This window comes from Natrix helvetica (assembly GCF_964273705.1).
Source record: "Natrix helvetica genome assembly, chromosome: 10".
Taxonomy (NCBI): Eukaryota; Metazoa; Chordata; class Lepidosauria; order Squamata; family Natricidae; genus Natrix; species Natrix helvetica.
The window spans coordinates 6615149-6633322 of NC_138561.1; the positions used below are offsets into that span (position 1 = coordinate 6615149).

General features: G+C 43.3%; 2 protein-coding genes across 3 annotated transcripts in view; both read left to right on the top strand.

The window, feature by feature from the left end:
• Positions 1-12450, top strand: part of LOC309397354 (cytochrome P450 2J5-like) — a 30253-nt gene extending 17803 nt beyond the window's left edge. The window contains exons 1-9 of one of the 2 annotated variants that reach the window (XM_081963317.1): positions 1777-2000; positions 4566-4728; positions 5750-5902; positions 6259-6419; positions 7370-7543; positions 8874-9012; positions 9220-9407; positions 11381-11522; positions 12161-12450. In XM_081963317.1, the coding sequence (XP_081819443.1) occupies positions 1803-2000; positions 4566-4728; positions 5750-5902; positions 6259-6419; positions 7370-7543; positions 8874-9012; positions 9220-9407; positions 11381-11522; positions 12161-12351 (1509 nt within the window). In that variant the 5' untranslated portion in view covers positions 1777-1802 and the 3' untranslated portion in view covers positions 12352-12450. Of the gene's footprint in view, positions 1-1776; positions 2001-4565; positions 4729-5749; positions 5903-6258; positions 6420-7369; positions 7544-8873; positions 9013-9219; positions 9408-11380; positions 11523-12160 lie in introns of those variants that run through there. The other variant, XM_081963319.1, reaches the window with a different exon arrangement.
• LOC309397352 (cytochrome P450 2J6-like) overlaps positions 1-18174 on the top strand; it is a 109089-nt gene that overhangs the window by 48685 nt on the left and 42230 nt on the right. The gene's annotated exons all lie outside the window — the stretch shown is intronic.

The following is an 18174-nucleotide window of genomic DNA, read 5'->3' on the forward strand; positions in this document are numbered from 1 at the left end:
TTGACATTAACCCGAATCTGACATAAGGTGTTCACCTCTGTCACCTTCTCAAGACCAGATTCCAATCCTTTTACCTTGCATCAAAGGAGAACTGATTTCTCCAAGACTCTTCAGCTCTTGTTGTCGTCAGTTGTTGGGTAAAAGAGTTCTTTTCCCACGGCTGAGTCTCCACACACTTAAAAGTTGGGCTTATAATCTGTCTTTTATCTCTCAGATATCTAGTCTAGCCGGCCTGGACCATCTAGCCGGCCTGGACCATTCATAACCTTATTATACCTCCTGGCAGATATATTTTAATTGGGTAATTTGAATTGGGTATTTTTAGGATTGTTGAAATATTGTTTTTATCTACTTTACTTTGTACAGTGTCGTATTGCCTCCTCTTCTATGTTTTTATGTTTGTATGTTTGTATTCCATTTTATCTGTTTTATTTGACGGTACACCGCCCCGAGTCCCTTTGGGGAGAGGGGGCGGTATAAAAATCGAAATAAATAAATAAATAAATAAATAAATAATAAATAAATAAATAAATAAATAAATAAATAAATAAATAGTCCGTAGTTTTCTCTCATCTCCCAAGTTGATTCTCACATTCTTTAAGAGACCAACTAAAAGAAAAGGTTTCCCATCCTCCTTTATGAGGAAAGAACTGGGGAAAATAACTCAGGATTTAAACTCATAAACAAATATATGGATAGGATAGATTCTTATCTAGATAGTCCTCTATTTACAACTATAATCGAGCCCAAAATTTCTGTTGATATGTGAGACATTTGTTAAGTAAATTTAGCCCCATTTTAGCACCTTTCTTGCCATAGATGTTGAGTGAACCGCTGCAGTCGTAAAGTTAGTCACATGGTTGTTAAGTGAATCTGGCATTGACTTTGCTTGTCAGAAGGTTGCAGAAGGGGATCACGTGACCCCGGGCCACTGCAGCCATCATAAATATGAGTCAGTTGCCGAGCATCTGAGTTTTGATCATGGGACCATGGAGATGCTGTGAGGGTCGTAAGTGTGAGAAACAGTCGTAAGTCACTTTTCCCCGTGCCGTTGTAACTTTGAGCGATCACTAAAGGAATGGTTGTAAGTCACGTTTATTGACCTGTGCTCGATAAAAAGCTGATGTTGTGTGCCTACTCGGCATATCTGTACTGGGTTTTGGCTTTGAGTGTTGTGCAACATTTGTGTAGTCCGTCCAAAGCTGGATTAACGATTGCTTCAAGTGACCTATTCTTCGGCTGATTACACTCTAGAGCAGTGTTTCTCAACCTTGGCAACTGGAAGATGTCCGGACTTCAACTCCCAGAATTCCCCAGCCAGTTGGCTGGGGAATTCTGGGAGTTGAAGTCCGGACATCTTCAAGTTGCCAAGGTTGAGAAACATTGCTCTAGAACATGAAGTGTCCTAGCATGAAACGTTCTATATTCCAAACTAGCTTGAAAGTCGCAACCAGAGCTCAAAACAAAGAAGGTAAAACTATGGATTCTGACATTGTAGGTGTCAAGGTTTCTTATAAAATCTCACAAGTATAACTTACCTTATTTTTCGGAGTATAAGACGCACCTTTTTCACCCCCTAAAAGAGGGTGAAAATTTGGGTGAATCTTAAACACTGAATGTATACTTAATTGTAGTGCCATCTTTCTCCATATTAGTAGATGAAATGTTTTCTGACATGTTAGACAAGTACGTAATGCTGTATTTTGACACCCTATTTCTCCTGAGGTTCCTGTTGCTGATTTGCTGCTCGCCAAAGTGCAAAATCCGGCTTGGCAACAACTCTCATCTTGATTTTAAAACTTATGAGAACAACAGAGAACGAAGTGTTGCTTCCTGTCAACATGACTGCTTTTGGCTGGCTGATCGTTCTTTCTCTCCTCTTCCTCTGGTTCTGGAAGGGCCAACGTCCCAAAGGTTTCCCCCCTGGGCCATGGAGGCTGCCCCTGCTTGGGAACCTATTTCAATTGATTAAGAGGTTCCCTCTGAAGGAGTTCGACCAGGTAACGCTCTTCTCTGACCAGGCATCTTCTCTGATGTTAAACTGGACAAGGTGACTCCGTCAATATTTTTTGCTGCTGAGGAAGCAGACTGAAAAGGCAGAGGTGTGTTTGTTCATTTTGCTAGGCGAGGTCTGAACTTGGCTTGGCTCAGGATTTAGAGAAAAACATTTAGAATCTTTGGGACTCGTGAACAATGCCTGCCATTTGATTTAGCGGAATCCTACATTCCTCTTTTTCTTGATTTTTCCCCCTTGTTACATTCCCCCTGTCATTAATTGGAGTTGCTTAAGATATGTTAGTTAGAAGAAACTCTCAAGGAAGCAAATCTCTTCAGTATGTTTTTAGTTTCACCCTCCAAATATCTTTTAAAGGCACAGTTTATTCAAACCAAAATCCAAATTCAAAGTTTGTGTTTGAATGGGTTTGTCACTTCTCTTCGTTCTCCTTTCTGTCTCCAAGTTCTTTAAAGCAAATGGCTTTTTTTTTGGGGGGGGGCTTGTGATTTGACCCTTCATTTTCCCACCTTCTTTCTTTTATTCTGCCAAAATCCCGATCTGTCCATCAATATTATTTATACTCCCAAAGTTCTTTGCCTTTTCCAAATTCTGATTTATGACTGTGGGTTAATTAAATCTTCTTACTAGACTTGTCATCCACGTCTCCTACACACTCCTGCTCAGTTGCTTTGGCCAGAAGCCAACTTCTTGTGCAGCTGTGTTGCCATGCTACCTCCCTGACGCCGATTCAGAGAGCAAATCTCCGACCTACGAGGGACCTGTTGCACTCCCTCTGGGTTTGATGAGACGCTGTCCCTTCTTCAACCGCCTCCCCCCTTGCAGGGAGGTTCTGATCCAAAAGGATCTCGGCATTGTTTTGTCAGGCAGAGTTCATGTGAGGCTCCGAAGAGCTCATCCCTCTCTCGTCTGTCCACCTGAAGAACCTCTGGTCGAATGGAATCCTAATTCCTAATTGAATCAAACTTTGAAAGATTGACCAGCTGATTACTACCTGATTACTAGCTGATTACTACTACTAGCTGATTACTACTATGACCAGCTGATTGAACAGCTCATTACTAATTCCTCCAGTCCCATATTTAATTTATGTATTTTGTATTTATACCATGTATATTTATTGTTCAATTATTTTAATATCACTGTACACCGCCCCGAGTCTCTTTTGAGAGAGGGGCGGTCTAGAAATTGAATAAAGTTAAAGTTAAAGTGATAAAGGGGGAATTAGGTTCACCTTTGAAGTTTTCAAGCGAAACACTCGCTTTCCAAAACCTGCTGGAGAAATTTAGCACTCTAGAAGGTTAAAGCAGGCCATTGTTTGTCTGCATCAATCAATCATGTATGATTCAGGTAATTACCAACCAAGTCAATGTGAATGACCCACCAAGTCAACCATAAGTGAAGGGACTTACGACATTCCTTGAGATTGCAGTACCACAGTTTCCCTGCAGTCACGTACTCACAGTTCGACATTCAACAAGGGCCTCATAATTATGAGAGCCACAGGGTTCTGTGGTCACATGTTCAACCTTCACTGCCAACTTCCAACAAGCAAAATCAAATGGGGGAAGATAGTAGGAGGTTGCAAATGGCAGTAACGCTTAACGGTTGCTTCGGTATTACTTGCTTAACAACCACAACTGGAATTGCTGAAACTGATGTTGTAGATCAGAAAAAAATACCTGAAATTATATTTTGTGTCGGTTTTGCCGGGCGATGGAATTTCTGCTCTCAATTGCCATGGTTAACTGAGGATTCATTTATAGTGAAAAAAAATCCCCTGCTATAATTAAAAGCTGTGTGATTATAAGACCTTTCGCATAAAATTGAATCTTCGATCTAAAAATGTCAGTACTTTTTTCAGTGTCATCCTTGACGACATACAGTTAGTCCTCAACTTACACCTGTTCATTTAGTGACCATTCAATGTAATAACAGCACTGAAAAAACGGATTCATGAAGGCTTTCTGACTATTGCATTATCCCCATGGTCACACGATCAAAATGCAAATACTTGGCAACTGACTCATATTTATGATGGTCACAGTCCTAGGAGAGTGATGACTAACCTTTTTGTTGCCATGTGCTGAAAGCGTGTGTGTATGCGCACCCATAATACAATGCCTGTGTGACCCCCCCCGGCGCTCCCACCCCCTGTGAACTCCGCCCCATGCATGCACACGCCCACTGCATGCACCCCCACATGCGCAAGTGACCCCCCTCGCTCCCCCTGCCACCGTGCATACATACGCAACACCCTGCACGCATCCCACCTCCTGTGCAGTCTGCCCCCACGCATGCACACGCCCCCCGCATGCGCGGCGCAGATCTGAAAACCATCTGGTCGGTGGAAGGTGCACATGCATGTGCAATGCAGCTGAGCTGGGGTGACTGAGAGAGGGCTCTGCGTGCCACCAGTGGCGTGTGTGTCATAGGTTCACCCTCACAGTCCTAGGGTCAAGGGATCACTTTTTGTCACAAGCGAAGTCAATGGAGAAGGCAGACCACTTAACACATCTCTAGGCTAACAATCCTCACTCCTCCGTTTCAGCTAGCAAAAAAATATGGCCCTGTTTTCAGTCTTTATCTTGGAAGGACCCCTGTGGTCTTGACTCATGGGTTTCCTTCAGCCGAGGAGGTTCTCGTGATACAAGGCACGGAATTTGCTGGGAGAACATCCTTTCCTATCACGGATGTCATTGCTAACAAAAAAGGTAATTGAATATAATCTCAGATTCTTTTTTCCTCCCACCTATTTTACTTTATTATTTCCAAATGCCTGTTTGCTCTCGATAAGAATCCAAGTTATTGTATTGCCAACAACCAATGTGGAGATTTGTTTAGCAGGTATATTCTCCGTGTGGCCAGAGAGAGAAATATCTGCCTCTACCTAGGATCGAACTCACAGCCTCCTGATTGCAAGGCGAGAACTCCACCTCGAGGCTACCACACCACTCAAACTGTTGTCCAATCTCTTCTTAAAAACTCCCAATGTTGGAGCACCCACAGTATCTGGGGCAAGTCATTCCACTGATGAATTGTTCTGTCAGGGAATTTCTCCTCAGTTCTAACTTGCTTCTCTGCTTGATTACTTTCCACCCATTGCTTCTTGTCCTGTCCTCAGGTGCCTTGGAGAATAGTTTGATTCCCTCTTCCTTGCTGCAAACCCTGAGATATTGGAAGACTGCTATCATGTCTCCCTTCGTCCTTCTTTTCATTAAGCTAGACACACCCAGTTCCTGCAACCGTTCTTCATATATTTTAGCCACCAGTCCCCTAATCATCTTTCTTGCTCTTCTCTGCACTCTTTCTAGAGTCTCAACATCTTTTTTACATCGTGGCGACAAAAACTAGATGCAATATTCCAAGTGTGGCCTTACCAAGACATTATAAATTGTTATTAACACTTCTCGTCATTGTCTCATGAAAGAAAGAAGGATCTCTTGAAATGACAGAATTATCTTTCTTCTTTCTTTTGTAACATTTATAATAACAATATAGGATAAATAGGACATTCAGCTGAAAAATAATAATAATTTGTTCATGTACCAGAAAAACAACTCAATGTATTTTTCTTGGCGTGATAATCGCTCGTTATTTTAGCATTGGTGGTATAATTTTAGTAATTCTTTGTTTATTTACTGCTTTTTGTCATATTTGAAAATACACTTTTGCTTTAGAAATAAGTAAGTAAATAAATAAATCACGTGAATGATTGTTGGATATTTTTTTCAGGTTTGCTGACATTAAGATATGGTGAAGTATGGAAGGGGCAAAGAAAGTTTTCACAGATGCTTTTCAGAAACTTTAGATCGAGCAAAAAATCAGTGGAAGAAAAGATCCTCGAAGAAACGTCTTATTTGATTCAAGCATTCACTGATAACAGGAGTAAGTTCTCCTGGGATGGGATGGGATGGTTTTTTTACTACCAGATCTGTGGGCATGGCTTAGTAGGCGTGGCATGGCTTGGTGGGCCTAGCAGGGAAAGGATACTGTAAAATCTCCATTCCCTGCCCACTCTGGGGGGCAAGCCCAAAGGCCAGCTGATTGTCATGTGCTCATCTGTGCCACAAACCTGGAAGCGGAATGGATGCTGCTGCATGTGCCAGGCGACATGGCTCTGCGTGCCATAGGTTCGACATCACGGGCTTAGAGGATTGCATCTTTATGACTCTCCTAAATAAACAAGCAGGGAAAAATAAATCTCTATAGAGATTTATATTTTCTTTCATTGTATTTCACAGGCGTTCCTCTCGATACTTATGAGTTTCTGGACACCGCAGTCGCCAATATAATTTGCACCATCATATTTGGGAAACGTTGGGAATATGGCAATGGCTTCTTCAGGACTTTCCTGGATGAGATACATCTAAGTTCCAAAATGACAACAGGACCCTGGGCCTTGGTATGCTTATCAAGAATCGTGATGAAAGATTCAAATCCATGCACAAGTGGCCATTTAACGTTCCATAGTTCACCCATTTTGGAAACTCTGTGGGTTTCCTGAAATTAGAACAGCTTCTCACCAGAGAGCAAGGATACAGTGGGTGAAACAACTTGTGTGAGCGATTTGGTGGAAACCTGCAATTATCCCAATTTAATTAAGGGCCAGTTTTTGTACTGAAATTTTATTTTATTTTAGAATAACAGAGTTGGAAGGGACCTTGGAGGTCTTCTAGTCCAAATCCCTGCTTAGGCAGAAAACCTTACACCACTTCAGACAAATGTTTGTCCAATTTCTTCTTAAAAACGTTCGGTGTTGGGGCATTCACAACCTCTGGAGGCAGGTTGTTCCACTGATAAATTGTTCTAACTGTCAGGAAATTTATCCTTAGTTCTAGGTTGCTTCTCTCCTTATTGGGACATTTGATTCTCAATCAGTTTGCAAATGAGAGATGTTACCAGGGATTATTTTTCCTTCCGTGAGGAGGGTTTGGGCCCTAGACCCATCCTCAGGTGTCTGCAACCAGCTCCCCACCAAATCGTGGGCCCCCACTTATTCAACCACACTAACCCCAGTACCACTTCCTTGGTGGTAAAAAACCAAAAGCAAAAGAATATTTTGTACATGTTATGCGACACCCAGAAAAAATACGGCATTCTTCACTTAATCCTCCAGGGAAAGATTGAAGGCTAAGGAGGTCCAGGCAGAAGAAGGACATCATGGCTTCAAAGTCTAAGGGGCCAGTTTGGACAAAACTCAGCAGCACTTTTCCATGCAGCTGTTGACAAAAATAGAATAGCCAACATGATCTCCAACGTCCGATGACAGACAGGGCACAAGAAGAAGAATTGTATAAATTTGTTACCATGATCAAATTCATCAGTGTTGGTTTTTCTTCTGTTTGCTGGCAGCTTTACAACGAGGTGCCCTTGGTAAGAAGTCTCCCCTTGCCCCACCAGACAATACTAACAACTGCAAAGAAAATAGATGTTTTTATTCAAAAAGAGGTGGAAGAACACAAGGCGACCTTGACTCCGGGAGAACCTCGTGATTTCACTGATGCCTACTTAGAAGAAATGCAGAAGGTAGATGGTTCAATTTGCAGGCTTTCTGTTCCTGTGGTTTTGACATTGTCCCTTATGAAAGTGCCACAGACACATCAATGCAGTGACTTTTCTCGAGGTCTCCTTTCTCCCTGGTGCTTTGCACGTTGTATAGCCCCAACTAACTAGGACAGGGGCCCTCAACCTTTTGCGCACCAGGGATCGGTTCCGTGGAGAAAGGATTTTCCGTGGACAGGAGTGGGTGCAGTTTTCCATGCTGCCTGTATCCCATGGATGGCCCTTCCCTTATCTGTGCGGCCCAGTTTCTGGTGTGCTGAGGCCCAGTGCCGGTCCACAGACTGAGGATTGGAGGATTGAAATGTTCCGAAGTCTGCTACTTTGCCCAAACTGGTAGTAGAAAAAATGCTACCGATTTGGGTGAACCGGTAGTTCCAACAATCAGCTGTCTGACAATCAGCTGTCCGTGAGATTTCCCGTGGCACAGCTGATTGTTGCACAGCTGATTGTTGCACAGCTGATTGTTGCACAGCTGATTGTTGGAACTACCAGTTCGCCTGAACCGGTAGCATTTTTAAATTACGGGTTCAGGCGAACCTGTCCAAACCGGAAGCATTTCACCCCTGGATTGGAGATCCTGAATTAGAGTAGATCTTTAGATCAGGACAGGGAGGAAAGTCCCCTTTGCCAGCTGTGCGGGATCTTCATTATCTTCCTGAACTCTTTCTATCATAATGGGTTAAAGGTTTGTAGAGCTTCTCAGTCCTCCAGGTGTTGGTGGTTTTTCAGGAGGCAACTGGACTTTCTTGTTTGAAGACATTTCACTTCTCACCCAAGAAGCTTCTTCAGCTCTGACCTGAAGAGCTGAAGAGCTATACAATTTGGGATGAGCACCCTAGGAACGGTGTGGGAATAGGAATGGATTTCCAGAGGAAAAAAAATGCAGACTACAGAAACCATTTGCACCACTCGGGTGACTCTGAGGACACAGATAAACCTCCAAGTGCTTCAGTGACCCTCTAAAAGAACACAAATGACCAGATGTCTGCAAAGAATATAAATCCTTCCATTCCCCACCCTCCAGTCAGAGCTGAAGAAACCTCTTGGATGAGAAGTGAAACGTCTTCAAGAGAAAAAACAAGGAAGTCCAGTTGCTCCTGAAAAAGCAGCTTTGGGACAATCATATTGGGTTGTTACTGGAAGACGTTACTGGTGCCCTTTTAGCCATCGTTTTCTGAGTGAATTCCAATTTTTAAACTGATGTTATCAACTCTATTAAAAAGGATACACAAACTGGGAGAAAATCCTTTTTTTCTATTTGATATTCATCTTTGTTGTTTTCACTGACAAAAAGCCAGAGAAGAGAAGTTCAGGCTTTGAAGAAGAGCAATTACGAGTCTTATTGTCTGATCTATTTCTGGCTGGAACAGAGACAACGTCTGCAACACTTCAGTGGACAATGCTCTATTTGGTGGCCTTTCCAGAGATTCAAGGTATGGAAATACGAAACAGTCATAACATCTGCTCTTATTGTGGAAAGTAAAAAATGGATCCTGAATTCTTTTTCACGGATGAGAATTCAGCCAACCGCACTCGGCTCACATCTGATGGGCACCTGGTTGGGAAGTACACCTGATAGTAAATCTATAGGAAGCCGGAGAAAGGCTTTCCAGAAGGTAACCGAGCTGTTTGTTCCTCAGAGAAATGCTGGAAGGAAATAGACACGGTGGTGGGAAGCAAGGCATACTTGGAGTATGAAGACAGAAAAAAGTTACCCTACACCAACGCCATCATTCATGAAATCCAACGCGCTTCAAATGTTGTTCCTCTTGCAATTCCTCATACCCCCATAAAAGATGTGCAGTTTTTTGGATATAAAATCCCCAAGGTAATAAAAGCCCTGGCAGAAATCTTTAATTGTTTCACATAAAGTGAAGTGTTGATGAATCTGCATGTGTCTCCCTGACCTGAATCTCAGTGGTGGGATTCAACATTTTTAACTACTGGTTCTGTGGGTGTGGCTTGGTGGGCGTGGCAGGGGAAGGATACTGTAAAATCTCCATTCCCTCCCCACTCCAGGGGAAGGATACTGTAAAATCCCCATTCCCTCCCCACTCCAGGGGAAGGATACTGTAAAATCCCCATTCCCTCCCCACTCCAGGGGAAGGATACTGTAAAATCCCCATTCCCACCACACTCCAGGGGAAGGATACTGCAAAATCCCCATTCCCTTCCCACTCCAGGGGAAGGATACTGTAAAATCTCCATTCCCTCCCCACTCCAGGGGAAGAATACTGTAAAATCCCCATTCCCTCCCCACTCCAGGGGAAGGATACTGTAAAATCTCCATTCCCTCCCCACTCCATGGGAAGGATACTGCAAAAACCCCATTCCCTACCACTCCAGGGGAAGGATACTGTAAAATTCCCATTCCCTCCCCACTCCTGAGGGAGGATACTGCAAAATCCCCATTCCCTACCACTCCAGGGGAAGGATACTGTAAAATTCCCATTCCCTCCCCACTCCTGAGGGAGGATACTGCAAAATCCCCATTCCCTCCCCACTCCAGGGGAAGGATACTGCAAAATCCCCATTCCCTCCCCACTCCAGGGGAAGAATACTGTAAAATCCCCATTCCCTTCCCACTCCAGGGGAAGGATACTGTAAAATCTCCATTCCCTCCCCACTCCAGGGGAAGGATACTGTAAAATCCCCATTCCCTCCCCACTCCAGGGGAAGGATACTGTAAAATCCCCATTCCCTCCCCACTCCAGGGGAAGGATACTGTAAAATCCCCATTCCCTCCACACTCCAGGGGAAGGATACTGCAAAATCCCCATTCCCTTCCCACTCCAGGGGAAGGATACTGTAAAATTCCCATTCCCTCCCCACTCCTGAGGGAGGATACTGCAAAATCCCCATTCCTCCCTAATCCAGGGGAAGGATACTGTAAAATCCCCACTCCTCCCCACTTCAGGGGAAGGTTACTGCAAAATCTCCATTTATTATTTATTATTTATTTATATTTATTATTAGCGTTTATATACCGCCCCGTCTCCCGAAAGGGATTTCTTCCCAATCAGCTGGGACTTGGGAGGCAGAGAATTGATGGGGGCGGCGCCAGTCAGACGTGGTATTTACTGGTTCTCTGAACTACTTAAAATTTCAGCTACCGGTTCTCCAGAACTGGTCAGAACCTGCTCAATACCCCTTCTGATGTGTCTGTGTAAGAGCAAGAGAAAGCAAGAATTGAGATGTACATATGTGTGCTAGTTGTTTTCTGGCTCTATGGACATCTCCGTGGTCATGTGGCCGGCATGACTAAAAGCCAAAGGCACACACAGTGCAGTTACCTTCCCACCACAGGTGGTCCCTATTTTTCTACTAGCATTTTTTATGGGCTTTCAAACTGCTAGATTGGCAGAAGCTGGGACAAGTAACGGGAGCTCACTCCGTTATGCAGCGCTAGGGATTCGTACTGCCAAACTGCTGACCTTTCTGCTGGAGAAGCTCAGTGTCTTAGCCAGCTTTGTATGAAAGTACCATAGACCTATTGACCCCTTTTTCTGTGGGGTGCTTTGCAAGTTGACACAATTTCAAGGATTTCTGAAGTCCTTGCAGCAAAGATGTTTCTTAAATCTCTGCCATTCTCATTTGGGAATGGTATACTTGGGAATAGAAATATTTTTTCCTATTTCTGAGTTCTGCTCTGCTTGATCCAACAGTGCTCCTCATACTTTCTCACGTGCATCTGCCATTCTCCAACCACATGTCAATGGGGTCTATCTGGAAGCTCATCCAGAGCCCTGTCCGACCACAAGGACTTCCCTCAATGTGGCCTATTTGTTTTGACTTCTGCAGGACACCATGGTTTTGGTCAATATCCAGTCTGCCCATTATGATGAATCCCAGTGGAAGTTTCCCAATGAGTTCAACCCCTCCAACTTCCTGAATGAAGAGGGGGAGTTTGTGAAGCCGGAAGCCTTTTTGGCATTTTCAGCAGGTGAATTTGCCTCTGTCTCTGTCTCTCTGTCTCTCTGTCTCCCTGTCTCTGTCTCTGTCTCTGTCTCTCTCTCTCTCTCTCTCTCTCTCTCTCTCCCTGTCTCTCTATCTCCCTCTCCATCTGTCTATCAGTCTATCTGTCTCTGTCTCCCTCTGTCTCTCTCTTTGTCTCTCTGTTTCTCTCTCCCTGTCTCTCCCTCCCTCTGTCTATCTGTCTCTGTCTCTCTCTGTCTCTCTCTCTCTCTTTGTCTCTCTGTCTCTCTATCTCCCTGTGTCCCCCCTCTCTGTCGGTCTGTCTGTCTGTCTGTCTCTCTCTCTCTCTCTCTCTCTCTCTGTCTCTCTCTCTCTGTGTCTCTCTCTGTGTCTCTCCCTCTCCCTCTCTGTGATGGAGAAAGAATGAGACAGATAAGTACCTGATCGCTAAAGTCAGAATGAGAGATGAAAAGAGGAACTGAAGTGAGAGAGGAATGAAGTGAAGATTGATTTGGAGAAGGTGAGTCTTTTCAAGAAAAAAGTGAAGCAAAAAGAACTTTACGATCATTTTGTGAAGGGCCAAGATGGGTCCAGTGGTTGGAATAATTTCACAGTCTTCAGCTGTCTGAATGGCTTCTTTCTTTCTCCTTCGCTTTCCCTTTTCAGGACCGAGAGTCTGCATAGGAGAAAACCTGGCACGGATGGAGCTCTTCCTCTTCTTCACCAGCATTCTCAGGAACTTCCAGCTATTGTGGCCAGATAAATCCCAAGCTCCAGATTTTACACCACACTTTGGGGTTGCACAATTCCCATCCCGCTTTAAGGTGTTGCTGAAATGTCGCCAGTCTTGTGAATAGGCGTAAGGGAGGATCAACAAAACAACTGATTCAAGACGATCCCATTCTCTCCAACAGCCAGTTGCCACCTTTACTTCAAATTCTGCACAAGATCATTTTCTAAAAACATAAATAAAATGCTTTCCTATGCAAAACTATGATGATGAATTTCATTTCCCAAGTCTCTTCTCAATTTCTTTAAGATTACTGTCCCAAAGGTGTTTTTTCAAGAGGCAACTGGACTTTCTGGTTTTTCTTTGAAGACGTTTCGCTTCCATCCAAGAATCTTCTTCAGCTTCTTCTTCTGACAAATTACAGACTAAAAGAGCTGGAAGGGACCTTGTAGGTCATCTAGTCCAACCCTCTGCCCAAGCAGGGGACCCTACACCACTTCCGACAGATGGCAGTCCAGTCTCTTCTTTTTTTTTCCAAAAGATTTTATTGGTTTTTACACATATATGGGGAAAGGTAAATAGGTATACAAAAATTTTTGGCAGCTCCCACTCTGGTATTAGTAACCCATCCAGCACTCACAGTTTTTTCAATCTTAAAGACAAAATACAAAAGATAAGCAGAAAACAAGATCTTATTCTGTAATGTTAACCATGTGTTCATTCATTTTCCTTTGTCACTTTCTAGAGTATCACCAATTGCTGTTTATTTCAAATATTTTTATTTTTGCGATCTGAGCCTTTTCGATATTGCTTCTTCCTCCCTCCCCCAGAGGAGCTTTCAGCCCCCCCTCCTTCTTATCCTGCACCATGCTGCCCCTCCCACTACCTTCACTATGTTCGTCCTCTAGGAGGAGAGAATTTTTTTTGATGAAGGCTTCCGCCTCCTACACTGTATTGATTCTAATCCTATTTCCCTCCCAAAAGATCAACATTCCTTCTGGCAATAACCATTTAAACCAGACTCCTTTATTATATAATTTCTTTGCTAAGGAGAAATACTTCCTCCTCCTCTCTCTTATCTTTTTTGGAATCTGCTTAAGAATGGTGATTTCTTCATCTTTATATTTCAATGGTCTCTCCCTTTGGGTCCCAAGTACCTCATCCCTTGTGGTCCTCCTGAGAAATTTAACATGTACCTCCCTTGGAACATTATGACTTCTAGCATATGCTGAATTTATCCTATAGACTAGATCCATATCCCACCACAGCTGATTCTTGTCTCTCTCTTAATATTGTCTGCTAATATTGTACTCATAATATCCTTAAGGTCTTCATTTTCTGTCTCTGGTAGGTTCTGGAATCTAAGAAAAAAGGACATTCTTTCAAATTCTATTTTTGCCAAAAAGTTTTCCAAGTCTACATTTCCCTTCCGGATTGTTTTAATTTCTTCCCCCAGTCCAGCCTCTCCCTCCTCTAACACCAAAATCTTTTGTTTATTTTCTGCAATATGATGTTTAACGTCTCTGAGTTCTTCTTTGAGCTCTGTCATTTCTTTTTTCAAGTCATTCTGCCCCCTCATCAGTTCTTGAAAGATTTGAGTAACAGATAGTTCTTTTGATCCCTCTCCAGCCCCCTCCTGCTCTAATAATGATGTGATCTTTGTCTGTTGCATACTGGGACTGGAGGAGGCAGATGTGGGGGCTGATAGTGACTTGCCCATCGGTGGTTTCTTCGGCCCCATTTGTTTAAAGTTCAGAGATGTCAGTCTTTTTCCAAGGAAATGAGGTCCGAGGATTGCGCAGCTGTGCCGGTCTCCAAAGTACAAAACAAAACCGAAAGCGGCCGTTCACAGTTCACAGTTCCAAGGCACCGAGGCAAACCAAATGTAGAGTGTCTAATAAGCAAAGTTCAGTAGAACCACATTTCGGGAAGGGGTCTCGGTTACCCTCAGAGAGAGTAATAAGGCTGAAGGTGGTTTCAAAGGGCAGGCTTCATTTATGATTAAACAAACAAAGAAGGGCAGGCACCATCTTAGCTCCTCTTTCCACTGGGAGAAAGAAAACAGAAATCTCCATCCAGGTTTTTAAAGGAAAAAGGCTCCACAGTCATTCCTGGCAATCGTGATAAAGATCTTTCACCGTTGGCTAGCTCAAGTGATGGCTCAGCCTTTGTTGTCTCTCTTTTAAGGGAGATCGTTCAAATGCCCCTTATTCCGAGGAGGGGTTAGAAGAAAGAAACACCCCCCTCTAATCTCCATTCAATTAGGATGAACACAAAACTTACAAAAATGTGCTGCTTTTCCTTTGATCAATCGGAGGGTTCAGGATGGATCCCCCAACACCAGGATCCTGCCGCACTTCTCCAAGTACATTCTCTCCTCCGGGTCCATTCGGCAAAGAGGCGGGCAGCACAGTGCTGTCCCTCGCCCCCCTCCGCTCCCCGGCCCCTAGGGAGGGAATGGGGATTTTGTAGTATCCTTCCCCTGGAGTGGGGAGGAAATAGAAATGTTACAGTATCCTTCCCCTGGAGTGGGGAGAGAATGGGGATTTGCAGTATCCTTCCCCTGGAGTGGAGAAGGAATGGGGATTTGCAGTATCCTTCCCCTGGAGTGGGCAGGGAATGGGGATTTTGCAGTATCCTTCTCCTGGAGTGGGGAGGGAATGGGGATTTTGCAGTATCCTTCTCCTAGAGTGAGGAGGGAATGGAGATTTTGCAGTATCCTTCCCCTGCCATGCCCGCCAAACCATGCCCAGCAAGCCACGCCCACAGAACCTTTATTAAAAAAATTGAATTTCACCACTGTTCAGCTGTCTGAATGACTACTCCTTCACTTTGTCTTTTTCAGGACCGAGAGTCTGCGTAGGAGAAAACCTGGCACGGATGGAGCTCTTCCACTTCTTCACCAGCATTCTCAGGAACTTCCAGCTATTTTGGCCAGATAAATCCCAAGCTCCGGATTTTGCACCACACTTAGGGATTACACAATTCCCATCCCACTTTAAGATGCTGCTGAAATGTCACCAGTCCTGTGAATAGAATTCTTAATTCTTTATTGGCCAAATGGGATTGGGAACAAACACAAACACACACACGGGCGCACGCGCACACACACACACACACACAAGGAATTTGTCTTTGGTGCATAAGCTCTCAGTGTACATAAAAGTTAAAAGTTAAATAAATCATGATCATAGTCATCATAAAAACACATCCATCATAGTCATAAGACACAACATGATCACAATATGACTGCGTAGACGACCTCCCACTCTGTCAAGGACCTTGGAGTACTCATCTCAAACGATCCAAGCGCCAGAGCTCACTGTAACAGCGTTGCCAAAAAGGCATTAAGAATTGTAAATCTAATCTTGCGAAGCTTCTTCTCCTGTAACATTGAACTGCAAACCTGAACATACAAAACTTTTGCTACACCAATCCTCGAATACAGCTCATTTGTCTGGAACCCACATTGCATATCAGACATTAATACAATTGAGCGAGTCCAGAGATATTTCACGAGAAGAGTCGTCCATTCCTCTGGTCGCAACAGAATCCCTTATGCCACCAAACTTGAAATTGTGGGTGTAGACAACTTAGAACTACACCGCCTTCGGTCTGACCTGAGCATAATAAACAAAATTATCTACTATAATGTCCTACCTGTCAATGAATACTTCAGCTTCGACCACAACAACACACGAGCACACAATAGATACAAACTTAAGGTAAACTGCTCCAAACTCGATTGCAGAAAATACGACTTCAGCAACAGAGTGGTCAACGCCTGGAATGCTCTACCTGACTCTGTGGTTTCTTCTTGTAAAAATGCAAGTAGAAAAATAGGAACCAGCTTTGGTAGGAAGGTAACAGCGTTCCGTGCGCCTTTTCTGTTTAGTCATTAAGACAGTGTTATTGCTATATTTTATGTTCCTATATGAATTTTACGTTTATAATATTTTAGGTTTTATATCTCACAACGATGCGAATTTTCATCTCATGGGTTTTTATCAAAATACGAATGTGAATGGGCCATACGATAAACAACAAATAACAATTTTCTTTAAGCCTCGGAGTCTTCCAAAGGACCAAAGGACTTTTGGCTTCTGGGGTCCCACCTGGCTTGGTCTTTGCCATTCCACTCTGTGAGGAAGACCAAATGAAAAAACAGCCATCATCAGGACTACAGCTTTGCTACTTTATTTTGGAGGCTGTATTTGTAGACTCTTGAAAGCCTCTCGGAACAGTTCATGGCCCCTTTTGAAGGACAAGAAAGTCAGAATTTGGCTATTCTGAATGTGATTCCCACATAATGAATTTTCTCCGGGTTAAGTAAGGTGTCAGGCCTGGAAGCCATCTTTTGCATTGGGCCTTCAGTCCTACCACATTCAATGCTGTGCGAAAATGGGACGGGGGGTTATATGAAGTATGGGGGATATATATATAGTCTAAATAACTTTCCTTTCTGAGAGAGTCAAGGACGTCTTGCCCTGCAGCTGCGATGGTGTGGCTGGGAGGTATCTCCAATTGGGACGGTGCATAATTAGACCATTTGATGGACATGTGGGTGCTGGGCAGGGACGTGGACTTTCATTTGGGTGGGGGAAACCTAGAAGCTTTTATATTTGGGTTTTCCCAGATGTGCCACTATGACATCTCTAATAAAATGGAACTTTGAGGAACTTCAAGTCTTCTTTCGTTGGGGGTCTTACTTGGAACCCTGACATTAACCCGAATCTGACATAAGGTGTTCACCTCTGTCACCTTCTCAAGACCAGAGTCTAATCCTTTTACCTTGCATCAAAGGAGAACTGATGTTCTCCAAGACTCTTCAGCTCTTGTTGTCGTCAGTTGTTGGGTAAAAGAGTTCTCTTCCCACGGCTGAGTCTCCACACACTTAAAAGTTGGGCTTATAATCTGTCTTTTATCTCTCAGATATCTAGTCTAGCCGGCCTGGACCATCTAGCCGGCCTGGACCATTCATAACCTTATTATACTTCCTGGCAGATATATTTTAATTGGGTAATTTGAATTGGGTATTTTTAGGATTGTTGAAATATTGTTTTTATCTACTTTACTTTGTACAGTGTCGTATTGCCTCCTCTTCTATGTTTTTATGTTTGTATGTTTGTATTCCATTTTATCTGTTTTATTTGACGGTACACCGCCCCGAGTCCCTTTGGGGAGAGGGGGCGGTATAAAAATCGAAATAAATAAATAAATAAATAAATAAATAAATAAATAAATAACTAAATAATAAATAGTCTGTAGTTTTCTCTCATCTCCCAAGTTGATTCTCACATTCTTTAAGAGACCAACTAAAAGAAAAGGTTTCCCATCCTCCTTTATGAGGAAAGAACTGGGGAAAATAACTCAGGATTTAAACTCATAAACAAATATATGGATAGGATAGATTCTTATCTAGGTAGTCCTCGACTTACAACCATAATCAAGCCCAAAATTTCTGTTGATATGTGAGACATTTGTTAAGTAAATATAGCCCCATTTTAGCACCTTTCTTGCCATAGATGTTGAGTGAACCGCTGCAGTCGTAAAGTTAGTCACATGGTTGTTAAGTGAATCTGGCATTGACTTTGCTTGTCAGAAGGTTGCAGAAGGGGATCACGTGACCCCGGGCCACTGCAGCCGTCATAAATATGAGTCAGTTGCCGAGCATCTGAGTTTTGATCATGGGACCATGGAGATGCTGTGAGGGTCGTAAGTGTGAGAAACAGTCGTAAGTCACTTTTCCCCGTGCCGTTGTAACTTTGAGCGATCACTAAAGGAATGGTTGTAAGTCACGTTTATTGACCTGTGCTCGATAAAAAGCTGATGTTGTGTGCCTACTCGGCATATCTGTACTGGGTTTGGCTTTGAGTGTTGTGCAACATTTGTGTAGTCCGTCCAAAGTTGGATTAATGATTGCTTCAAGTGACCTATTCTTCAGCTGATT